Source organism: Meriones unguiculatus, chromosome 3 (assembly GCF_030254825.1).
Source record: "Meriones unguiculatus strain TT.TT164.6M chromosome 3, Bangor_MerUng_6.1, whole genome shotgun sequence".
Lineage (NCBI taxonomy): Eukaryota > Metazoa > Chordata > Mammalia > Rodentia > Muridae > Meriones > Meriones unguiculatus.
In genome coordinates this window covers 22,532,825-22,558,136 of record NC_083351.1, presented here as the reverse complement: position 1 = coordinate 22,558,136, position 25,312 = coordinate 22,532,825, and the positions used below count along the sequence as shown (strand labels likewise).

The window sequence follows — 25,312 nt, the reverse complement described above, 5'->3', positions numbered from 1 at the left end:
ACCTTGTCCAGGTCCAGAGTCCAATTGGAATATGTCTATTTTTTTTTTTTTTTCAAAATGCAATTCTGCCAACACCACACCTTCCCTCCCACACTAAAAAGCTTTCTGTGATGGGAGGCCCCTGGGTACACCGGTGTCGTGTTTCCTTGTTAGAGATTGCCTTTCCCCCACATCCATGTCTAAATAGTTTCTAGTTCTAGGCCTGGCTTACAGTCAGCTCCTCCAGGAAGTCCCTGAAAGCCTCCTGGCTCCCTCCTTCCCCTCCCAGGCTGATGTGCCGCCCTCCAACTCCTCCTTGCATGTGGCCTCCTTCCAGGGTTCACTGTGCGGAGCTCTCTCCTCACTCCACCTTCCTCAGTGCCATCTCTCTCACCATCCTCACTCCCCATCCTGAAGACAGGGTTTACTCTACCATCTCGCTCACCTTGACGTCCTTGGACCCAGCACAAGGCTTGGTGCCTCACCGTGACCAATATATAATGCCAAGCTCACGGCCAAGCAGACGCTGACAAACATCTTGACGTATGATCGTCTTCTATACCGGAGGGCATCTTCTTCTAAGCGATGGACAGAGACTGGGGACAAGTACCGGAAGCTAAGCAGCTCCCTAAAAGGCCGGGGCAGTTCCCACTCCACCAGCAGGCCAGGAGCCCCCTTTTTTCTTATTGTATGCAGGCAGCCTTGTTTATCTTCATCATAGCTTTTTTTTTTCTTTCTTTCTTTTTCTTTTTCTTTATGTGGTCATTTTATAAACAAAACCTGCCTTTGGTTTCTAATTTGTATGGCTTTGCCTACTAACAAGGGTGAACGTTTTTCTATATATTTGCCTACAAAATGCATTTTTTCCCCCTTTGAGAATTCAGCTGCTGGTGTGACTATTAAGGGAGGGTAGTCCTTTCAGAGATGGTGCTGGGGGCTGAATGGGGAGTGTGCTGGCCAGGGTCACATGGAGGCTGCAGAGAACAGAAAGGACAGAGACAAAGAGGCCTAGGGAAGCCAACCTGGGGACTGCCGCGGTGAGTGTGGAAGAGGGAGGAGCTGGGCTGCATGCTGGCTTCTGGCTTAGTCACCCTCAGGCCCTCTGTGCTGAGAGGGTTCCCATGTACGCGTAAGCACAAGGCGGGTTCTTGGAGTAAAACCTAAGCACAGATGGTGATAAGGGAATCTGTTGTAGGTGGCCTTCCTCAAAGACACCAGAGAAACTATTGGGGGAGTTAGAGGGCAAAGACTGCAGATAAGGGTTATAAGAAGGAAGAGGAGAACGTGAGGAGAACATCTTATCAATACCCTTAGCAGCTGAGGTTTGGTGAGTTTACAATGTGCAAGGCTTGTTCCGGTCACCGAGCTGATATGAACTCCGAGTTCAGAGTCGGCCTCTGAGGAGATGCTTCTAGTTCCTATGTCTCACAAACGAAGACTGAGGCCCAGAGGGCCAGCATTGCTAACAAATGGTGAGACACCAGACTTCAAAACAGGCACCTGCTCCCCGTGTCTGCTCTTTATTACGAGGCACATACAGAAAACAAAACAAAACTAAACTAACCATGGACAAATCCCAATGCCCACTCCCTCCACGCCACGACTGTGGTTTGAGCTCGGTGGCAGGAACACCGGCTGCCACCCACCTGTATCTGCCCAGCTCTTCACTCCCAGCTACCAAGGCGCTCTCCTCTTGGACTCACTCACCCCTTCGAGACCCCCATCCAAGATCAGCCTCACCACAATTCATTAAGCACACCAAACCTAAATGCTACCATCCCGCAGGCCTGCCCAACTCACACTCCGCCACGCCACTGTCCAAAGCACCGGATGGGACTCAGTGCTCCTTTAGACAGATCCTGCCAGGCCGATGAGCTTCTCCAGCTGCATGAGGGGCAGCTGGGTAGGAGGGTGGGAGGTTTGTTTGTTTGTTTGTTTGTTTGTTTGTTTGTTTGTTTTAAAGAACTGGGATGAAGCTGGGGCACAGTCCGGTGGCAGTAACCTTGCCTAACGTGTGAGGCCCTGGGTTTGACCCCCAGCACTGTAAAGACAATGCCATCTGTAAACACCAAGGTATAAACCGTCTTACATATTACCAGAAAGACACAATTGTCAGCAGACCCTGTGAGGTGTAAGGCAGATTGTCCACTGTGCTGTCATTGTGTGTGTGGGGGGGGGGAGTCAAAGGAACAAGGGGTGCTTGCCGTGATATCTGTATGTGCCTTCTCTGGCCAGACCATCTCTGGAAGGGTGCGAGACACACTGATACCACTGGCCACCTTCACGCACAACCGCAAGGGCCTTTGTGCCGTGCAAAAACTCTTGAATCTGTTTGAATGTCTGCGCTGTGCGAACGGGATAACAGGTTCCTACTCGGCGATCAAGTAAAGCAGGACAATCCTGTGTAAACGAGTCTCTGATGCCCTCCCCGACTCCCCACCACCCCAGGGCGAAGAAGAGACTCCTGTGGCGGGTCTTCCTGTCTGCATGTGGTTTCTTAGGCCTGTACCTATACGGGCTCCGTATTCTCAGGTACTCCTCCTTCCCCAGGGTCAGGGTTAGAGTGGATCTTTCCAAGGGCTTCCTGGAGGGAAGGAAGGAGGTAGCTGGCTTAGCCTGGGCAAATGTTCAATGGGTTCTCCCTACCAGACAAGGACCATGCCAAATGTGCCTTCCTGCTTCCACAACCCACAGGCACTTAGAAGTCTTCATCCCCATGGGCATATGCCCTCCAGCCACCGTGCCTCTGCTCAGGGACAATTTCACGGGTGTTCTGCGCCACTGGTAAGCAGCCAGCATTCTGCCACTCAGAATGTCCACAGATCGTACAGGTCTGCCCAGGCCCCTGTCCTCTTCTCATCCACACAAAGGCATTCTGTCTTTGGGAAGCCAGGGGCCCCATCAGGTCACCCATCATGCAGTCTATCTAGTTGGTTTTAAGCAAGGGGTCCTTAGGGACAGGTCTGAGATGATTGTGAGTCCCCAGGGCCCAGCCATGGGGAAGTGGCAGTAAGCAGGTACCAAGCAGCTGGGTGAACACAACTGTCTTTCCTGCTCCTCCTGCTCGTGGCCAGGGCCAGGCCTGAAGTCCTGACCTGTACCTCTTGGAGAGCCCCAATTATTTGGGATGGCATGTTCGACCCACTTGTAGCTGAGCAAGAGGCGAGACGGCAGAACCTCACCATCGGACTGACTGTCTTTGCTGTAGGAAGGTAAGGTCCAGGGAGGGGGTCATGCTTCTAGGGAGGGAGCAGGAGGGTGTGCACACACACACACACGCATGGGAATTCACGGAGCCTTGTGCCATGCCATAGGAGCTCACAGTGCAGGCTACAGGCTGTACCCACTGTCTCAGACTCTCAGGCAAGCACAGAAGCACCCAGGGCTGTCCCCTTCTCCCTGGACATCAATGCCAGAGTCCACCCAGCAGCCAGGGCTCAGAACTACTCCTGAAAAGGAATGTGCCTGGGGGTAGGTCCGGCACACATGGGAACACGGGGTTTGTAATGAGGACATAAAAAAGCTTTTCAGATTAATGAGGGGCAAAGGGAGGCCAGCATCTAGCTAACCGAAGGTTCTCAGTGTAGGTGACACACAGCGCGGCAGCGGCTTTGCTGGCGAAATCTGATGAAGAGAGAAGGGCCGGGAGCTCGGGAATTTACAAAGGGGTGACCACAGGCTGGGTACAGAAGGACACGGGGGTGGGTGGCACTAGAGAGCGATAGATTGGAACTGACAACTGCCAGATCGCAGAGCTCAGAGGGGTAGGCCTGTTTGCCGGTGAAGGGTCAGGACAAGTGAGCTGGATGAATGAGAGTCTCAGGCAGTGACGCAGTGACGTTTTGGAGGTACAGCAGTGATGATGACCGTGTCAAGGGAGTAGCCACAGAAGCAGGCGACTGAGGAGGACGAAATCCTTGCCGGCGAGGCAAACAAAGGATAGGCCTCAGGTGAAGAAGGAGCTGGGTAGGTGGAAGAGACGGAGGGCAGGGCACTGCCCTCCCACTGTGGGAGGCAGGGAGAGTCCAGCATGGTGACCACTTTGCCAAGTGGTGCAAAGGGGATTCCCGGCTGGGTGTGGAGTCGGACCTATGGCCCTAAGACACAGAGCGGTGGAGAACAGGATGGGGTGGGCCGTAGCCAAGGCTCCTGGGAAATGCAATGAGGGCACCCACGCAGGAAGAAACACCCAAAAACCCGAGCAAAGAACTCTGAGGCCGCTGGATACCACAGAAAACTCTTCAAGGTTTTCCCAACCGTGTCCCAAACCCCAATTAAGGGAGAGAAAGCCAGGAGGGTCGTTGCAGGACAAGGAGGCTGAAAGATCCACATGGCTGGCCCAAGAGCAAGGCCACAGAGCCACTGTAATGCTCGGACCGGCTCCTCCAGCCTCTGTGCCTGCCGGCGTTAGAGAGCCAAGCAGAATGCTCCAGGGGCCAGAGGCTCCAGAAACCAGGAGTTCAGGACTCCTCCCTGGTGTCCCAGATTAGGAGGGATGCAAACGGTCAGTCCTCTGAGCATTCTGTTTGACCTTGGGAAGAATGGCCACCGCAGTTTCGACTTAAAATAAATCGCTGTAGTCAGGAATTCAGGGACTCCCAGGAAGGGCTCTTCCCTGCCAGATGTCTGAGTCTCAACTGGAAGAGCAACAACTAAAGGCCCCTGGGTGCTTCTCCCTCCACGGCTGGCGTGGGCTATGTATTGATTGATTTATCTATTGTGATAAACATCCTGACTGAAAACAGGGTTGATTTTAGCTACTTCAGTTGGTAATCGACAGAGAAAAGAAGTCAGGGCAGGAACCGGGAGGCAGGGACTGACGAAGATGGTTGCTCCGCGCAGGCTTGCACAGGCTGCATTCATTCACACCCCAGGCCCGCCATGGACCCACCCATCGTAGCTAGCCCCTCCCACACCACAGCCTACAGGCCGACCTGACTTTGGCTTTTTCGAAATTAAAAGTTTCCTCTTCCCAGAAGACCCAGACTCGTGTCAAGTGGACAACAAACAAACAACAAATAAACAAAAACCTAAACAGCACAGGCATCATAGCAGCCTCTGATCCTGGACCACAAGGCTAAGGGTACTTCAAACACCTGTCTGCCAAGGGTGTCCAGCTCAGTCCTGTCCGGGTCAGAGGAGTCAGAAAAAGTCCATATTCAAGGTCACAGGGCAGGGCAACTCATCCCTTCCAGGCAGAGGTGGTAGCAGCTTTCAACCCTTTAATCCACCACCCCAAGGCTGGAGATCTGGGTTCCATGGCCCGGTGTGGGCAGGGTTGGAGGACGGAGGGACTGACTCTGGCCTGACTGCCCGGCAGGTACCTGGAGAAGTACCTAGCACGCTTCCTGGAATCGGCAGAGCAGCACTTCATGGTGAGCCAGAGCGTTGTGTACTACGTGTTCACGGATCGCCCGGAGGCGGTGCCCCACGTGACCCTGGGCCAGGGTCGCCTGCTGAGGGTAGAACCTGTGCAGCGGGAGAGGCGCTGGCAGGACGTGTCCATGGCGCGCATGCGCACGCTACACGAGGCTCTCGAAGGGCCGCTGGGCCAAGAAGCTGACTACGTGTTCTGCCTGGACGTGGACCAGCACTTCACCGGTCACTTCGGGCCGGAGGCGCTGGCCGATTTGGTGGCGCAGCTGCATGCCTGGCACTACCACTGGCCGCGGTGGCTGCTGCCTTACGAGCGGGACAGGCGATCCGCTGCCGCGCTGTCGTTGGGGGAAGGGGACTTCTACTACCACGCCGCGGTGTTCGGGGGCAGCGTGGTGGCGCTGCGCAAGCTGACGGCCTACTGTGCGCTTGGCCAGCAGCTGGACCGTGAGCGCGGCGTCGAGGCCCGGTGGCACGACGAGAGCCACCTCAACAAGTTCTTCTGGCTGTACAAGCCCACCAAGCTGCTGTCTCCCGAGTTCTGCTGGGCCCAACAAATTGGCCGGAGGACAGAAATCCACCACCCTCGGCTGCTCTGGGCGCCCAAGGAGTATACGCTGGTGCGAAACTAGCAGCGCCCCCTCGGCCGGCCAGACACAAGAGCATCTTTGGTACTGCGGGTGTGGAGTGGGGACTGTAAAATGTTTCAAGACCATGAAGCCAGTTAGAGCCGGCTACAGGGCCTCTGGAAGGGGGACCTTTGGAACTCAGGTATTGAAAAGAGGCTCGCAGGTGCCTGGAGCCTGTAGATCCTTTGTTTCCAACCAGCTGACTGGACAGTCTTTTTGCTCTAACCAGATGCAAATTAAGAGAAGCCGAGAAGCAGCTAGCTCTGCCAGGCTCTCGCAGCTTTTGTGAGCAGATAGCAAGCAGGTGGAAGTCGCAGCAAGTGGCGCCTTCTGGTGTTGAACTTTCACCTAGGCCTAGGAGTCCAGGCTTTCCTTAGCTCTCCTCAGCAGCTGAAGTCTCAGCTTCTGGGTGGGCCTCAATATCAGGGTTCCCCAGACCTTGACAGTGACCCGTTTCTAGCCACCAAGCCTTCCGTATCCGAGGCTTCTGTAGTTTCTCTGTGTCCTCTCAGCCTTCCATTCGACTTCAGCCTCAGCTTTTCATCCTCTCTGCCTCCTCGGTCCCTCTTGTGTGCTCTGCTCCCTCTCTGCTTTTGTTCACCTGCCTCTTCCTCCACCATCAAGCGGGCTTCCCACTTCTGCGGCTTGGCTGCCTGACCCAGAGAGCACCGCCCTTCAGCTCCTAAGCTCCCAAGCAGCTGGCTGCCTTGTGGCTGTTGTAGCTTGGCCTATAGACCCACTCGGCTGTCACTGCCTCTACCATCACCACAGCAGTGCTGTCTCTTCCTTCATGTTACTAAATCAGCCCTCACCCTTAAGAATTGGCAAGATTTAATCCCAGCACTCAGGCAGCAGAGGCTGGCGGATCTCTGAGTTCGAGGCCAGCCTGGTCTGCACAGTGAGTTCCAGGGCAGCCAGGACTACCCAGAGAGACCCTGTCTGGGGAGGAGGGGGCAGGAGAAGGTGGCAAGACCATTCAAGGGAAGGCTTTTATAGGACCAACAGTGCAGTGTCAGGGGAGCAGCGAGAGAGAGAGAGAAAGAGAGAGAGAGAGAGAGAGAGAGAGAGAGTCATCCCTCCCTCTCACCCCACCCCTGCCTATGGGCTCACTAAGAGCAGCTCAAAGTCTAATTCTATAGCCATAAAAGAGATATTTGAACCAACCCAGACTTACCTCTCTGCGGTTCCCAGGAGTCGCTTCTGTTAGGCCTCCTCTCCGTGTGAGAATGGGTATGGAGTCTTCTAGAGTTCACAAAGCCTTTGACAGCAAAAATAAAAATAAAAAAGTCTGTTTCAAATAACCATGGCTATGGCTGTGCCTTCAGGAACCCATCATCAGCTGTGGCTGTGTGGCACTCTCAAGGTGTCTGTGGACTGTGCCAGGCACCTAGTGCTGATACAAGTGTAGTCTAGAAGGCTGGTTGGCTGACAGCCCTTTGCTTAGGCAGCAAGAGAGAGTCTAACATCTACTGAAGTGGGACTCGGGTTGCTCCCTCCCTTATGGCCTTTGTTTATTTACAGGACAGTGGACACCAGCAGGATATTTACAGTAAAGGCTCAGGGAACTTATCATTAACACTTGTCATAATTTTAGGAGATTTTTGACATTGCTTAACAGCACCCAGGGAGGGATGAGTCCCCTTCCCCCGGGCCTTTCACCTCCCATCTTACTCTCTCCTCTTTTGAAGTTATGTTTCTGAAACAAGGAGAAGGAGACTGGGGCACAAAGAAGGGCCCAAACCGCCCAGACACAGGATCTTTTCTAGTTCCTGAAGTGATGTCAGCTGCAGGAGAGTGAGGGTTAGTCCCTTTCTCCCAGCCCAAGGCCCTCCAGGGATGCTCCACTGAGAGAGATCTGCAGGCTTTCCAGCCAGGGGTATTGCCATGTTATCTCCTGTCTATAGCACAGCTTGTGCAATTGAGGAATGCTATAATAAATGAGTAATTTCAAAAATGATCCTTACGGTGTTTTATACTATAGAGTGGACATTAAAAAAAAAAGGAAAAGAGAGAGGAGGAGGTGGTGGCTGAATTTTCTCATCCATTCTCATCTCTAAGAAAGACACAGGATGCTGGGGGAGATGGCTCAGTCAGCTAAGTGTCTGCTCTTCATGTATGAATGCCTGAAGTCAGATCCTAGGGACCCCTGTGACCGCAGGCAGTACTGCCACATGCTTATAACAGGGAGGCAGAGACAGAGTGACCCTTGTTGAATCAGTGAGAGGCCCTGTCTCAAAACTTGAGCTGGAGAGGCAACGGAGGGAGATACTTAACATCCCGTCTTTCCACACACGCACCTACGCGCAAGTGGTTTACTGGTTGAGCCGTTTGCCCAACCTCCTGACTTTGTTTTAGCAGCTTCTGCTGTTCTCAAGTAAGGCAGTGGCTCTAGCTGTTTGTCTGGCCCAACCCTGATGTCAGTGTTTTATAATCTGATACTGTTTACAAGAAGGTTCCAGTATTGATTCTGGTATGGAGCAAACAAGCCTTTCTGCTTCCCAGCATCCTCCACCTGCACCAGATGAACAGAAGCCAAGCCCTTTGGACTCTAACAGAGGGACTGAGTGGGCCAAATGTGCTGAAAGGCAGGTGGGTGCTGTCTACAAGCTGGCACGGTCCTTCTTCTCATTGGACAATGCCTGTCCCCCATCCGGCCCTGCGACACTCACCAGTTCTAACAAGCTCTGCCCGGCTGGAGAGCTGATTGTGAGCCAGGAAGATCTTGTTGTGACTCTTCCCTTCTACAAACTCTGTGTGATGTGGACAAGCTCTATTCACAGGAAGATGGGATTCCTCCCTGCAGGGTGTGTGTGTGTGTGTCGTGATGCTCCCTCCCTCTCTAGGCCTGTCCCATTGCAAGTGAGCAAAGTCATAGAGGGTGAGGGAGTCTCCTAAGAACAGAGAACGGTTTCAGGCTTAAAAGGGAGTAAGGGGCATGAGCAAGAATTTCCAAGGCCTAGAGTCTGGGCAGGCATGTGCTGCTGAGGGAGACCCTCTGAGGAGGGGGCAGGATGCAGGAAACTATGGGGTTGGATAGGCTGGTACTTTCTTGGGATCAGTTAGCTCCTGCCATCCTTAGAGGCAGGAGCTAGAGATGAGCCCCAGTGGACAGGGAGGAAGGAAAACCCCACCCACTTCTATAGCAGAGATTGCTATAGAACCATGGAGACATGGTTGCCACTACTGTCCTCGGGGCCACAGGACCTGCCCACATACCCTGGCAGAGGAAAACAAAATCACAATCTCACAAGCAAAATCTAAATAGGGCTCTGGGGCCTCCCCCCCGCCCCAGCTGTGCCAGTGCAGGGCCTGCCCAGAAACTCCCAAACAGCTCCAGCTGTCTAGGGACTGGTGGGGTAGGGGGTTGTGGGGAGGTGGGCTAAAAGCCAGCAAGGCGGAGACTAACGCAGCTGTATTGATGTTCTAGGACTCGGACAGGGTCAAGTGCCTCACACCTGCTGACTGACTTCACCTTACATCCGCCCTACTAAGCGGTTGCTATTATCGATCTCATTTGACACAAGATGCAACCAGGCACCGAGTGGTCAAGTAACTAACTCATCGTCAGATCACTACTAGCAGCTGAAATTCCTGAATTCCAGAACAAACCGGAAATGAAATACAGCGAGAGGTTAAAGGCCGAGGCGACCACTCTTTCCAGTCTCCCCTGGCCATTTCTACAGCCTCTCCCTCCTCTGTCTTCTGCTGGAGTCTGCCTGAACACAGCAACCCCAGGGCCTAGTTTCTAGAGCCTTCCAGCGCAGTGGCCCACCATCTCCTAACCGGCTTGTGCCGGATACATGGAGCGGAGAAGCTGACTGGAGAGGCATCGTCACAGAGTGACTTGCTGGTAAATCCTTATCAACTGGCTCTTCAAGAAAACAGGAGATGGATGGCTCAGGTAGTCACGTGCTTCCTGTGCAAGCGTGAGGACCCGAGTTTGACCCCTAGAACACATATTAAAAAAAAAAAGCTGAGCGTTGTGGCTGGCTCTAATTCCAGAGCTGGGGAGGCAAAGACAGATACTTGTGCTCCTGGCTGGCCAGCCTGATCAGTGAGCCCCAGGGAAGTGAGAGGGCCTGGCTCAAAAAAGAAAACGGAGGAAGTGGACAGAGCCCGAAGAATGGCACTCAAGGTAAGCCTTTGGCCTCCACGCTCGCCGACACATGAACACATCCTGGCTGATGCCAAACCGACACTCCTGAACGTGTAGTGGCGGGGGTGGGGAGTGACCACCAGTTCTAATGAGCCAGGGTGGCCCATCGGCTGTGGATAGCATGGGTACCAGGCTAACGGGACATTTGGCTGCTGGCTCTTTCTTACGTAGCGGAATACAGAGGTCAGCCTTAGAAAAAGACCAGAGGCCCATGAGATTGTCAAAAACATGTTGGCGCCATGCTGGTCCACATCCATTCTCAGCTCAGTGGTAAAACATCGTCATCAGCGCGATAAGGAAGTGCACCCCCAAACGGCCTGGTCCTCAAGGGTGGAGCCAACTCGGCTGGAAGGCTTTGACCCAGTCAGTGGATTTATCCATCCATGAACTCATAACATGATGGCACCTGGGGAAGAAGAGCCTGGTTGGAGGAAGCAGGTCACCGAGAGCCTGTCTTCGAAGGACATGGTGCCTCTCATCCCTTCCTCTGTGTCTTTCACTCCGTGTTCTGCCACACCCTTCCACGGGGATGCCCTGCCTCCCATAGTCCCAGGAACAACGGAGCCAGCCAACCATGGTGCTGTCTGTACACACAGCGCCCACCAACCCAAGTCCATCTTGCCTCCTCTAAACCATGTGGTGTTTGTCCACAGGATGAAGAGTCTGCAGCACAAAAACTTATACCAGAGGATTAGGTCAGCGCTGGGACTATCTGAAGCCTTTGGATCTGTTCTGTGGGGAAGAATTTGGGAACATTAGTAGAAGTCTTGCTAAAGCCTACGATGCTGTGGGCGGAGCTCATGGGCAAGCCTGTTGGGAGCTTGGAAGACCAGAGTGCGGACAGCGCTGTGAAAACAAAGCCTGGGCTCACTGGGCTTCAGGCGGGAACGTGTGTGCTGCTGGAAACTGGACTGCAGGGTCACACTCAGGCAGAGAATCTGAGTCTGATTCTAGGTCTGTGCAGGGCCAGACATCAGTGCTGAGAATGTCTGGCCCTGCACAGACCTAGAAACAAAAGAGGGCGTGTCTCGCCTCCATCCTTTCCCTGTCTCTGCATCCTGGCTGCCACAGGCTGACCATCTTCCGGCTTCCCGGCCCTCTCTCCTTGACGGTCAAGCCTCAGGCCTGAGAGCCAATGGAGTGATACCAAGAGCCAATGGAGTGATATTGTAAGCCAAGAGCAGTCCGACCCCGCCCCAACCTGGTTATTTGTCACGGTGACAAAAAGTCTAAAGCAGGCCTGGGGCAGAGTGGTGCAAAGGTGGCCCAGCCTGCTCTCCACACACCCCCCACCCCCGACACAGCACCAAGCACTCTGTACGCAGCCACTGCCCGGGTGTAGGTACGGTTTATTCTTCACATCAGAGAAATACAAAGAGCAGAGGGGTTGCAACCCTTGTCTCTCGCCCCCGGCCCCCGGAAGTGTTCCTCTCCCACGTTTGAGTGGTTTGGCTCCACTCCCTTCTTTAAATAGAGCATAAGCTTCTCTCCTGACAAGGGCCACCTGCCCTTGCCTCCCTGCCACCAAGATGCAGACTGAGAAGCCAACAGACCGTTTTCTCTTTTTTAATAAGGTAACTATTTCTAAATACGGTGGCCTGGAGGTCCCATAGAGGGGGGAAAAAAAAAGCAAAGGATGTTAACAGTATTGGAACAGCATATTTACAGGGTAGTTAACATGCAGACGAAAAGCTACAATACTGAGTATCAGACGACGCAAGTCAAACAAAGGGGTTGGGGTTGGGGGGGAGCTGTGGTACCCCCCCAGTGGAAAAGAAACCCCAGGAAACGTTAAACTGGTAAATCAATGGCGAGTTAAGGCTTAAAAAGTGTATAAAAATAACACAGTTAATATTCAAATGGACTCCAGATACAGAATATATAAGATGAGTTTTGTCTAGTTTTCTTCTTCTCTGGGGGGAGGATGCGGAAGGGTTCTCTGGGTTCTGTACATAGTTTCTATATACACGGACACGCATGGCTTTCGGATTGGGATGTGTCTGGGGGGGGAGGGGAGGCTGGGGGCAGGGTCTGCTCCTGGGACCTCCTTTGGAGGATCCTATCCCTGCCGCAGGGCCTGGGGTATGGGTTGGGGAGCCCTCGCCTGTGGTGAGAGAGCAACCCCTCCCTGGGCACTGTCCCCTTCTGGAGGGAATTCTGGAAGCCCAGGCCCGCTCCCTCCCTTTCCCCCTGCCCACAGTCTGGAGTGGTGGGAGAGGTAGCCGATAGGTTTCCTGGCCAGCACCGAGGTAGACTGGGGTGGTTCTTCAGGGCAGCAGGGGAGGGGCCGAGTCTCACTGGCACACCCCCAACCCATCCCCCTGGGCTCTGCCACCCAGCCGTCACTGCGCCCTTTGGTCCTGCGGCTCTCCAGACCCCTCGTTTCCATGCCCTAAAGCCAGGCAGCGCTGGCAGCTGCTGCACCCTCTCAGCTCATGAAGGCCAGGACCAGGCTCAGGCAGTTTGACTGGGTGACGGGGCTGAAGGACTCACTCCAGCTGTCTCCTCCCACCGGGGGGGAGGGTCCCCTTTGAAGTCCAGAACCCCAGGCCTGAGCCTCCCTTCAAGAACCTGAGGCTATGGCCAGAGAAGTTCCCACGCTGCCCTCTGGTTCTCTGTATCCGTCTGTCCGGTCCTTTTAATTTCTCGTTCTTAGCAGCACCAACATTCTGGCCAATAAATATCCTTTTTTTTTTTTTTTTTTTTTTGTTATTTCCAAAACAAACTTAAAAAACAAGAAACAGTGAAGCAAGTGAGGGAGGGGGAACGAAGAGAAAAACCCAACAGACAGGTTCAAAGTGCTCTGAGCTTGTCTTTGGATGCCACCAGAACAGTCCAGAATCTTACAGCTGGCCTGGCTGCCCAGGAGCCGGACCAGGTTGAGCTTCTGAGGACCAAGCTTTCTGGCAGGTTGGGAGGGTCATGAGAGAGCTTGGTGGTTCCTGGGAGGCCTCAGCGAGAGTTAGGCTGAGCGCTGCCTAGTTCCGTGTCTGCCAAGTGGGCGGGGCGGGGCCGCAGCTGGGCTCAGATCAGAGAGATTCGCACCGGGATGCCTGGGGACTCCGTCCTCTGCGGTGAGTGATGGCTCACCAGGTGCTCCACCACTGTGTGTTTGGACATGTGCTTCATCAGGTAGGTCTCCTGCGGGCGGAAGGGATAGGCAGACGCCGTCACAACAGAGGCTGCAGTTCCCAAAGCAGCCACGAGAGGGCGGCCCGCTGTGACTACAGCCTCGGGGCTCAGTTGGGATGGGCTCTAGGGGTGCTACGGATACTGGGATGGTTCTTTGCTTCGCTGGAGTCCAGTCCTACACAGTGCTGGCTGGAGGGCTGGGGCAAGGCCGACAGGCAACTAGGCTCACCCTCAATGCTTTCCACCCCAAACCCTGCACTCTCCAACCCTGCCTGCCATGCACATCTTAAAAATCCACATCTGTATCTGATCCGTGTTCTCTGCGGCACTGAGGCAGGGGCCTGGCTGGAGTTGAGTTCTGCCATTTCCTAGTGTTAGGAAAAGTCTCCGTTTCCTCCTCTTTAAGGGGGGCTCTTTAAGAGCCCTTGGCATGCAGTGAGTTCCCCAGACTCAACATTTTATTCCAGTTGGAGGCAGGAGTCCTGGCCCCTGTAAATCTCCAGGGTAATCTCTGAGGGTAAAGCCACGCCTCAGTCTTCCCCGTTCCCCGCTGGCTCTGCTAAGTCTACCCGGAGGCATCATGACTGGATGGGTGAGGTGACCTGGGCTGTCTGCATGCCCACATCCTCCACTGGCCTTGGCTGGGAGCGAGGTCACATACCTTGTCCCTGGCCACCACCCAACATGCAGTCAGGCAGAGAGAGCCTACGAACATGGAGAGGGGATACATAGGCCAGAGGAAGCAGTCAGCAGCAGCCAAGGCAGAGACCGGTCTCCAGTGAGCACACGGCAAAGGAAAGGGCGAGGGAGGCCGAGGCCTGAAAGACCCAGGTTGTGGTGATGTGACTAGGAACGGCCCCCACAAACTGTCTGAATGCTTGGCCCGCTTGGCCCACAGGAAGTGACACTATTGGAAGGCGTGGCCTTGCTGGAGGAAGTGCTCGGATGGGCTTTGAGGTCTCCTATGCTCAAGCTATACAGTGTGGCACATGGTCTCCTTCTGCTGCCTGCGGGTCAAGATGCATTGGCTACTCCAGCACCGTGTCTGCCTGCTTCCCACCATGATGATGGACTAAACCTCTGAACCGTAAGCCAGCACCAATGAAACATTTTCCTATATGAGGGTTGCCGTGGTCACAGTGTCTCTTCACAGCAATGAAACCCTCACTAAGGCACAGGATAATATAGGAGCCATACTTGGGTCTCGATCTTAAAAAAAGAAAAAAAAAATCTGTAAATAAAAATATGGCATTTAGGAGACAAGTGACTATATCCACGCTGTCCGAGTACTGGACAACAGGACTTTTGAATAAGGGATTAAAAAGGTATTATGGGTATGTTTTGAAAAGGAGTCATGACCCTTAGAGACATAAAGGTTTTACAAGCAAAATAATAGGCTGTCTAGATTTTGCTTCAGAGAGCAGGGGCCAAGGAAAGTCGGTGACATGCCTGATGAACAAGCATGAAGACCTAACCAAGACCGAAACCTCCAAACTTGGGAGCCAAAGCGAACCCTTCATCTTCTAAAATCGGCTGTCTCGGGTATTCTGTCACAGTGACAGAAAGTTAATGTGTGTCCCTTCCTCGGTAGGCCTTATTTCAACTGTCCCCAGCTTTACCTCCTTGGCCCCGCTGCGGTCTCTCAAAACAGTGGTTCTCAACGGGAAAAGGGCTGCCCCTGCGGTGGCCGCCCACAGTACCTGGAGACGTTTCTGGTGATTTCATCTTGGGGAGGAGACATTGCTACCAGCACCCGTGGGTAGGAGCAGAGGCTGTTTAACGTCCTAGCAGGCATAAGGAAGTGTCCAGCCAGAGAGGGGCGTCCTGCCCAAGGTCGATGGGGCTAGAACCGGGCAGTTCTGCTTTGATGAAGTAACTGCTGGCTGCCAGTAGAAGTTCACGTGTGTGGTTAGGTATTTTATCCCTATCTGATCAGTGTTTCCTGCTTCCTTAGTGCCTGGCTCAGTGGTCAGTGAACACTGAACGGTTCGCTGACCCATTGAAGTTTATCTGGTACTCCTTTCTCAGCCAGGAGCCCTGAAAGTAGCCACTTGATGAAGGAGGGGACTGACTGTCCTGAGCACTCCTGCTATGGTGGCCTGTCACGGGGACAGTCAAAGGACTGGAGACCTGCATACAGCTGAGTCACCTCAGTATACAAGACCCTCCCTCTGGAGGATTTTCCCACCCAGGAACCGTCTCTGATGTCCTTTCCCTGAAGGATGGGTGGCTCTGGCTCCAGTACTGTGCCCCCTGGTGGCCCTAGCAGGGATGGCAGTGGCCCCAAGTAGGAAGGTGCTCTGAATTCCTGGGCTGGGAAGAGCAGAATCTCAGGCCTCCAGCCCTGCCTTGAGGCCCTGGGACTTGGTGCCAGGCAGCAGGACTCACCGAGGTGTAGGCCCGCCCGCACATGCTGCAGCAGTAGGCCTTGGCGTGCTTGATGGCGTGGGCGGAGAGGTGGATCTGGAGGGAGGCGGAGTCTGAGTAGGCCCTGTAGCAGTTGGGACATTTGTAGGGCTTGTCCTTGTTGTGCTGGCGCTGGTGTGACTGTGGGGAGCACAGCAGGGGGCGGTGAGGCCCCAAACCTCCCCCCATGTCCCTCCCCCTCACCTGTGGGGCCCCCGGAAGTAGGGGCAGGGTTGGGGGGTGTGCCGGGTGGATTCGCTCACCTGGAGGTTAGAGAGCTGAGTGAAAGCCTTTTCACAGCCAGGATGTGGGCACTTGTAGGGTCTGTCGCCTGTGTGGATTCTGCAAGAGCAAGCCCAGTGAGGGAAAAGCCCTGCCACATCCCCACTGCCACTGCAGACCCCAGGCCCTCGCCTGGCTGCAGCCAGGCCTCTGCTGCCAGGCACCCCTGTCCCCTGTCCCCAACCCCACCTGCTTTCCCTCGTGGTCCAGTGCGGGCCCCAGCAGGAGCTAGGGCCTCCAAAGGCCGCCGGCATCCTTCCCTGGACTCCACTGCTGGTCGGAACAGACTTTTCAACTCCCCCAGATCCCGGTGACACCCTACAGTGTCTGTTTTCTTGGCTCCTTCCTTGACGGCAAGACCTCTCTTGGTCTTTTGCACTGCTGCCTCCCCAGTTCCTGAGTAAGCTCTGCTCAGAACAGCCTCATTGGACAGCTGGGGACAGCAGAGAGAGAGGGCTCCTCACAGATACACCAAACCCCTTGGCTAGCCTCGGTCCATCCAACTATGCCAACTGTCCACCCTCCTCCCTGGCTCCAGTTCTCCACTATGTGACTTGCAGGCATCAACCCCAGGTCTTTAAGCTTGGCAGAAAGTGTCATTGCCAGCTGAGTCTTCACACCAGCCTCCTTTTTGTTTGGTTTCTTTACGGAGGGTCTCGCTCTGAAACTCAAGGCATTCTTCCTGCTTCAGCCTCCTGCGTGCTGGGCTTTCGGAGGTGAACCCCCACACTCAGCCAGCTTGCTTTTATTCCCAGGCATTCCCCACTACTGGCTGGCTTAAACCACCCTGTAGTTCACAATTAAAACAAGGGCAGATGCACTAAAATATTCACGGAGCAGGATCCCTCTCCTCGGCCTTTTCCACTCACTTGCAAAAGCACACCCCACACAAAGACCTCGAGGGCCCCTCACATGTTGATGCGTGCTGGGCACACGGGGGCCCTTTGAGTAGCTGTTCTTAATACTGCAATTATTGTCATCAGATTCGAGACAGCCAGATGACACTGTTCCCAACTGCGGTTACCATCGGATCTGTACATCTCTTCTCACAGCCAGGGAGCGGAAATCAAAGCTTGGCGCAGTTGGCACCCTGCATAAAAGCCGCCACACAAAGGTAGTATCGCTGGGGCTGGGGCTGGCACTAGCCACAGATAGACACTGAGCGCTCTCCTGTGCTTTACCGAACCCCTCCTGAAGCAGCTTCATCCCTGACTTTCACACCCCGGTATCTGGGGTACCTTCCTCACTGTATCTCTGTCACAACTGCGGAAGTCACATGCCCTGCGAATAGACCACAGCAGAGAAGGTCCTGCTTGCGCGGCTGATACACAAGCATGCGGTTTGTGTCGTTATCCAGAAGTCTGAGCTTGTGGGATTGTCTGGGAGTCACCTGAGTTACACGTGCCTCCCTTTCAGACACAAGCTGTGTGTGAGCCACTAAATTCCACCATCCCAGCAGTGGTCTGGGGGACAGTTCCTGCAGCTTCCAGGGGCAACCTGCCACACTCCCTTGCTAACTCTGCATCTTTACGGGTGCCCAGCAAGGCATCTGCTTTGGACTAACCCTTTCATTCCCTTCATGACAGTAACATTGGGAAGGTAGGTTTGATCTCTCGGAAGATGGGCCTCAGACTCTGCAGGTCCTGGGCCTTTTCAAAGCCCTCTCTTTGCCACTGAGTTAGGACATGGTAGCTTAATTGTATGTGCCAGTGCCCCGTGACTTATAATTATCTCCTAAGCCTATTACAAACTTGAATCACACAAATGAGGGAAGAAGAGAGAGAGAGAGAGAGAGAGAGAGAGAACAAAACTCAGAAATAGAAGCAATCCCCAGGGTCTGGGAACGTTCTGGCAAAACAGCCCTCTTCAAGGACCAGTTAAATTTTTTTGTTTTGTTTTCTTGCTCACATTCTTCCTTTATTTTTTTTTCCGTTTTGTGTGTTTGTTTGTTTTCAACAGGATCTAACCCTGCGGTCCTAGCATGGCCTCAGAGTTTCAGCAATCATCCTGCCCGGCCTCCAGAGAGCTGGATTACAAGTGTGAACCCTCCCACATTTATTGTTAGATAGGCTCAAAGTCTACTTATGCAAAAAAAAAAAACAACAAAAAACAAAAAAACCGAATTCTTAATCATTATTACTTTTTGCTACTGTACTATTCTCTTTATTAATTTTAAAAAAATGATTTATTCTATTAAGAGTGTGTGCATGTGAGAGTGTGAGAGTGTGTGTGTGCACGCGTGCGTGCTAACAGGGGCTACAGGAACTGGACTGTCCTGGAGCTGGAGTCACACTCCAGGTCTTCCAGAAAAGCTGTGCGTGCTCTCACCCGTCGGACCCCGACTGTGTCTGTTTGTATCTGATGCTGACTCTGAGCTAGGTGGCCTTTCTCAGAATAACAAACTTTACCAGTTTCTTCTTCATGAAAACACTCCTCGGGTTTCTGGATAGTTGCTGGGCAGCCCCAACTATTTGAAAGGAGGGTGCTCAGAAGGATGGGGTTCCCTGTTTTCAATTAGTTGGATAATAAAATTACAGACACCCTATGAAGTCTGCAGCTCAAAGAAGAAGCTCAGTTTATTTCATACACATAAAAGTGTCTAAAACACACATGTGCTTTGTGCCCATTCTGCTTGTTGCTTTGAGTCAGGGTCCTATATAACCCAGACCTCAGACTCACTATGTAGCTGAGGCTGACCTTGAACAGCATGCTGACTCTCTGGCCTCCAGCTCCCAAGTGCTGGGATTATAAGCACAACACCATACGTGGCTTAGACTTCAGAAAAGCTTTATTGCACGTATGCATTTATTTTGTGTATGTATATGTATGTGTGCGAGTATGCATGCTCACACACCCTGTCCCATATGGAGGTCAGAAGACAAACTGCAGGAGTCAGTTCTCTCCTTCCAAATTGTGGGAGTTCCAGATCTACCTGACTGGAGTAACTCAGGTCACCAGACTTGGCTGCAAGTGCCCTTACCCGCTGAGCCATGTCACCGGTCCACAGCATGTACTTTTTAAGGATGGACCAAAGATGCTAACGTGCGCACACATTCCTTTAACCCAGGCACTCAGGGGCCAGAAGCCAGGGCATCTCCTGAGTCTGAGGCAGCCTGCCCTACACAGCCAGTTCCAGACTAGCCAGGGCTACAGAGCGAGACCCTGTTTCAAACAAACAAAACGATATAGTTACACGTGTCTTCCAGGCCTGGGGGGACAGCTCAGCGGATAAGGGTGTTTGCTGAGCAAGCATGAGAATCTTGAGCCTGAATCCCCAGCACCCACATGAATTCTGGATATGGCTGAACACACAGAACCCCAGTGTGGGAGGCGGGGACAGAGGCAGGAGGACTGCTGGGCTTGGCTGGAGCCGGCCTGATCTCCAAGTTTACCGACAGACCTGGCTGCTAGGGAGCGAGGCTGAAGGACAGGACAGGAGACGGCATCTTCCTCTGGCCTCCGCACTTGCGCTCATGGGGTTGTGTACCCACGTGTGTGTGTACACACCAGATCCATACCACACCCACCCACGCATGCACACGTGGCTTAGTGGGAGATGCTTGCCTAGTGTGCCCAAGGCCCTGGGTTTCATCTCCCTGAACACAGACACACAAAAATTCTTTCTAGATATGAGATACCTTTCTCGGCTGGCCATGTGAGATAAACTAAGAGCCCCTGCAGGACAGCCTCGCTTCCGCAGTACACCATGTTCTCCGCACAAAGAGCAGCATGCGTGAGACTGAAAGCAGACTCCAAGCTCACTTCTGACCTTGCGGCTTCTTACAGCGCTCTGGGCAGAGCCACGCGGCCCTGTCAACAGGTCTCTGGGCTACTCGCATTTGCCTCAGGGCTTCGGCTCTGAGCAGCAGCTCAGAAAATTCCTGAATCTTCCTGATGAGCATAAAGAGAATGGAGCCCGGGAGAGGCCCTGAACAGACCTCCTTGTGCTTTGGAGCCCCGGCTTCGAAGTATACCATCCTGAGACCAGACGCTGCCTGAGTCTAGGCAAGAGCAGCCCAGCCCAGTGGACTGACAGACGCCGGGTCAGAGGACAGGGATTACCACCAAGGGGAATGAAGCTAATTTCATCATAGCTGATCTCTCTCTCTCTCTCTCTCTCTCTCTCTCTGAACCCAAGAGAACCACCTTCCACTTGGTCTGTCTCCAAACCTTCATTTAGAAAGCTAGAGTTAACAAAAATAGAATAAAACGGTCTCCAAACAGATGCCCTGCTTCATTTAACCCTCCAGATCCATAGGGGGAGAGGGACCACAGAAACTGCACATCTTTACATACTAGTAAATCACCAAGGAAACTCTAAAGTCAGACCGCTCTCAAAAAACAACATGTGTGATTGACCTTGTCTACAAAACCACAGAGAACGATTGTAGCCCCCCTCTGCTTGGGTGAGGCACCGCTCCTCCCTCCTTTTCGCCATCATTAGTTCTGTGAGTAGGCTCAAAAGGAATCCACTCTTCTTCTTAACAGAATATAATTGTCTAAATCAAATTTGTAACCATGACCATGCCAGAAATGTCACATTTAAACACAAATCTCATTTAATTAGGCATGGCAAGCCTGATAGGACAGAGCCTCGTGTGAGAACGAGGCTGCCATGGTAAAAGGCTGGACCTGTTCCACAGCTTATGGAATCTAAGCCTCCTCTTCCTCCTCTTCTTCCTCCTCCTCCTCCTCTTCTTCTTCTAACGTTTCCATCTTTGAGACAGGATCTCATATAGCCCAGGCTGGCCTTGAACTTACTATGTAACTGAAACTAGGCCTGAACTTCTGATCCTCCTGCCTCTGCTACCTGTCGGCTATCGGCCCTTCATGCAGACAAATAAAACAAAACAACAAGAAAATAGCCCAGGAGCCTTGACACGCTGAGCCTTAGTCTCCAAAAAGGGGTAACCCTGCTGTCACACAATCCGGACGAGGCGAAATCCATTAATTCTTAGTTCACTGATCTCTAATAATGTAAGAAAAAATTCACATACACACAATGTTTAAAATTCTGGCCCAGGGGCTAGGCAGTCTCCTGACAGCATTTTGTATCATATGCTGTAATTCCACAAATCTCAGCAGCTAACGGCAGGTCTTTGCGTCTTCATCAGTGCCATGTGTCATTTATCTATGCACATGAGACCAGCCAAGTTTTTAAAAATCAAGGCATGACAAGCTCAGACAATTGCTGAAACACACGCATACAGTCCTCTCTGTGCTTGGGGAGACACAGAAATGGAAAATCGGGCTGATAGCTTTCCCTGGACCACTCTGTCGTTCGTTCTGGCCACTGAGCCTACACATGATGCCCCGCACCAGAGAGACAGGCAAAGCAAAACATCTGCACCCTGGGATAAAGGACACAGAGATCACAGTGACCGACAAACAAGAACAACGTCGCCTGCTCTGGAGAACACATTACAATCCTAGCTACTAGGGAGGCAGACGGGGGAGATGGCAAAGTTCAACGTTAGAGAACAGGTCCTTGTTTCAAAGGAAAAGAGGGAATTGTTAGAAGGTTGGGATGGAGTTCCACGGTAGCCAACCTGCTTAGCACACACAGGGCTCTAGGTTTAATCCCTGGTAACAAAAAAATCACTGCGACAAAAATTTGCCAGGGTGGGAACATGGCTCAGTGGTAGAACTCTTGTCTAGCACACATGAGACCATAGGTTTGACTCCCACCACCACAGGACAAGCAATTTTTAAAGTAACACTAACAATAAAATACTGTTTCTTGGCCCGGCCTGGTGGTGCACACCTTTAATCCCAGCACTTGGGAGACAGAGGCGGGAGGATCTCTGTGAGTTCGAGGCCAGCCTGGTCTATTTAAGCAAGTCCAGGGCAGTTAGGGCTCTGTTACACAGAGACACCCTGTCTCAAAACACCAATCAATCAATCAATCGAAAAGATACAGTCTCCTACACAGCTCCATTACAGTAGAGGAAACCTCAGCTGTCAGTCATTACAGATGACACAATCAGACAGTCCTTTCACTGACTTCGGCCCTGTCGACACTGGTGAAGTAGGACACCCGACCTACTTTCAGACAAAAGAGTCATGTGAGCAAGCTATACCTCTTTGATCAGAATGCATGGAGCACTCCGAGTACGATCTTCTGACCCTTTTTTTCTTTTAAACTCTGGTTCGCTGTATCTAGTGAGCCTTCTTCCCAGCATCTCTTCTCTCCCTTGCACACACTTGTATTTCCTTAAATCTCCTTTGACTCACTCAGCTAGAGTGAGTACATTCACCACCGGGCAGAGAATTTTTTTTTTCTGGTTTGTTCCTAGAATTCTGGCTGGCGCGGCATAGGCGCTCGGCAAACGCCTGTTAAATGGATGAATCATGTTCTCTGTTCAAACTAGGTCTATCTATTCCGCAAATACTTAACAAATGCCTTAACCCTCCTATGTGCTGCCTCCCACGGGGATAGAGGGATGCGGGACGCCAAGGCCTTGCTTTCCACAGCTCCCAACATACGGAGGGAAGCGGAGAACCACACCAAACCAGCCTAGATGGAGGAAGTGGGCCCCAAGGGTGCAGGACAGGTGGCCAGGATGTCTCAACTAAAAGACACCATTCAGTGCAAAGGCCTGGAGATGAGAAGCAATCAGAGTGGAGCTCGGTGAAGCTGAGGGGCTTCGCCCAGCATGGCCCAAAAGGCTCAGCAAAGGAAATCCGGTCTTGACCCCCCAGGGCAACAGGCACCCGAGAGTGAAGGCTTCTGGGAGGGAGGCGCCTACCTGGTGTGTTGCTGGAGGTGGGAGAGCTGTCGGAAAGACTTGTCACAGTAGGAGCAATGGTAGGGCTTGACGCCCAGGTGGATGCGCAGGTGCTGGGCCAGGTAGGAGGCGTTGGCGAAGGACTTGGAGCAGTGCGGGCACTTGTGGGGCTTGGCCTCTGTGTGCGACTTGGAGTGGATCTGCATCTCGGACTTAGTGAAAAAGGTGAGCGGGCACACCTTACACCTGCAGGCGAGAGGCAGCGTCACACCTGGGGAGACTCCCCACCCACTCTGCTCTCTGGAGGCCATGGGCGTGGGGCAGATTCTACTGGTGGAGTCCAGAGGACATGGGACAGACAGGGGCAAGTTCCAGTGCAGGCCCCTTCTGGTCTGGAGGGGCTCTGACATCTGGGAACATCTGTAGCTATCTGGGGACACGAGGCTACACAGCCCGGGGGAAAACAGGAAAGGCCTTGCCTACGGATGCACCTGTGGTCCGGGGGGAGAGGAGGTGCTCACAGTCTAAGTCATTCTGACCTGGTTGTGCGTTAGAATCTCTGGAACCTTTTCACAAGTACAGGTAGGTGCCAAGCTCCCCGCCTCCACCCAACTGGCCCAGAACTTCTGGAGGTCCAGCCCTGGCAATAGCATGTTGTGAATGCACGTCACAGGTTTAACAGGGCCCAGACAACCCTCATGGGACATGAGGACTCTTAGCACCCCACGATGCTGCCTGCCCTGGCCCACCTCTGATGGAGCTGAACTCTGCTCCTCTCCCTTCCTTCTCCCTGTGGCCTGATACACTGGTGAGACTCTACCCCACTCTTTGAATCTCAGCTCCCCATTCCTAGCCCTGGGTCCCACTTCCCAGCTCCAGGCATAGACACCACCACCACCTCACCCAGACCCCACACGAAGAGACCCTCACCTGTATGTCTTGCCCTCCTTTGCGGTCTCACCGGAGGCCAGGATGGGGTAGGGGACAACAAGAACAGGGGGACCCCCTGGGTTCTCTGCCTTGATCTTTTTGCGGCCGCGTTCGGACTTGGGAGGGCCAAGCAGGCCGTGGCCCTGGATTGTCTTGATGGAGTCCAGGAGGGGGGGGCTGGTGATCCCTGAGATGAGGGTGGGGGACGAGGCGATGAGGCGGCTCTGGCTGGTGGTGGTGGGTGTGGACGGGGTACTGGTGCCCGTGCCAGTGCCTGGAGTTGACTCAGATGTACTCACAGCGGGGGTCCGAGAGGAAAGCCCTAGACCTAGGAAGACACACATGGGGGCGGGGATGAGGGCAACTTAGCACAGGCCACCCAGCTCTGTGACTTTCAGGTCCTCTTACCTTTCCGAGCTATTCCCAATCCTAAAGGCATAGTCAGGGGTGACTAAATGAGAGTTTGCACATACTACTAAGATGCCTTAGATAAGCTGAAGACTGAGCTGTCCGATTAAAAACTGAGTTTAGGGGCTGGGGTGATAGCTCACTGGTAGACAGCGCTGGCAGAGCACAAGGCCGAGGGTTCGTACGCGAGCACTACAGAAACCAAGAAGCATTTTGGAAATAATTCCACCCACAGAAAAAGTCCCAGGCACACAGACATTCATGGCCATGTTATTTATAATAGCAAAATTTTTAGAGACAACTGAGTTATGCAAATTGGGGAATGGCTGAGTCTCTTCTTCGGAAGTTCTCTTTGTTTCAAAGGGCTGTGGATGCGGGCACAGGAAAAATAAACAGACGGTGTGCCCAAAGGTGATGTGGGGGGCAGGGCAGGTTCTAAAAGTAATGGTTTGACTGTTTTCTGGTTCAGTGACGATGAAGTTTCAAAGAGAAAACCCTCCCAAATCCTATAATGTCAGCTTTTATTCATTTACCTTATTTTATCTTATTTTTTTGCTTCTTGAGAGAGGGCCTTGTGTAGTCCAGGCTGCCCTGGCCTTGAAGTCCTAAACCTCTTGTCTCCACCCTCCACATGAACCACTGTGCCTAGCTGAAAAATTGTTCTTTTTAAAAATGAAGGCAGGGAGATGTGCCATAGCCACCTATAACACACGCGCTTGGGAGCCTGAGACAGAGGAGGGCCAGACCTGCTTAGACTACACAGTGAGACCCATCAGGAAGGAAGGGAGGGGCTAGGAGCATTGATAATAGCATTTAATTGCACTAAATACTACTACAGTAGATAAACGATGATGCTAGCATTTATCACCTGGCTCCATTTATTTATATCTACCTTTCTATATGTTTAAATCAGCTAAAAATCTGTGCATCAAGAAAAAAAAAAGAGAATGGTATGAGGGTGGATGGTTTGTGCCACCCTGGGAGCAGAGGTGCCCACCTGTGCAGCCTCCGCTGAGGACAGTTTGGCAACAGCCATTAAAAGTTTAAACGCTCAGAACTTTCAGCCAGGCAACTGACTCTGCTTCGAGAGAGCACCGCCGTAAAGAAGCAATCACTCCTAGGCGAAAAGATCTCCATGCAGGGGCTTTCCACACAAAACTGCGATTCCACAGTGATAGAAAGCGCTTATCCTCAACACAAGCTGTGGACACGGACACGGGGCGTGCTGCCGCCAAAACAGGAGAGCTGGAGTGCAAGGAACACAAAGAAATACCAAACTGCGCAAG

General features: G+C 52.9%; 2 protein-coding genes and 1 long non-coding RNA gene across 7 annotated transcripts in view; 2 read left to right on the top strand and 1 right to left on the bottom strand.

The window, feature by feature from the left end:
• Nucleotides 1-903: 903 nt before the first annotated feature.
• On the top strand, nt 904-11,608 carry A3galt2 (alpha 1,3-galactosyltransferase 2). The gene is made up of 8 exons (XM_021636262.2): nt 904-1,016; nt 2,428-2,511; nt 2,674-2,763; nt 3,054-3,191; nt 5,300-6,126; nt 8,487-8,788; nt 9,412-10,119; nt 10,794-11,608. Exons 1-5 carry the CDS (start codon nt 904-906, stop codon nt 5,985-5,987), a joined length of 1,113 nt encoding a protein of 370 aa, XP_021491937.1. The 3' UTR covers nt 5,988-6,126; nt 8,487-8,788; nt 9,412-10,119; nt 10,794-11,608.
• Nucleotides 11,609-11,692: 84 nt separating this feature from the next.
• The window catches only part of Znf362 (zinc finger protein 362), a 30,309-nt gene continuing 16,689 nt past the window's right edge, over nt 11,693-25,312 (bottom strand). For all 5 annotated transcript variants that reach the window (XM_060379503.1, XM_060379504.1, XM_021637286.2 and 2 more), the window contains 5 exons: nt 23,619-23,946; nt 22,710-22,934; nt 15,942-16,020; nt 15,661-15,819; nt 11,693-13,281 (listed from right to left, as the gene is read on the bottom strand). In XM_060379503.1, the coding sequence (XP_060235486.1) occupies nt 13,165-13,281; nt 15,661-15,819; nt 15,942-16,020; nt 22,710-22,934; nt 23,619-23,946 (908 nt within the window). In that variant the 3' untranslated portion in view covers nt 11,693-13,164. The remainder of the gene's footprint in view (nt 13,282-15,660; nt 15,820-15,941; nt 16,021-22,709; nt 22,935-23,618; nt 23,947-25,312) is intronic.
• On the top strand, nt 14,134-18,032 carry LOC132652997 (uncharacterized). Its single transcript, XR_009590595.1, has 3 exons — nt 14,134-14,359; nt 16,944-17,074; nt 17,920-18,032. It is a non-coding gene; the product is annotated as an uncharacterized LOC132652997 (long non-coding RNA).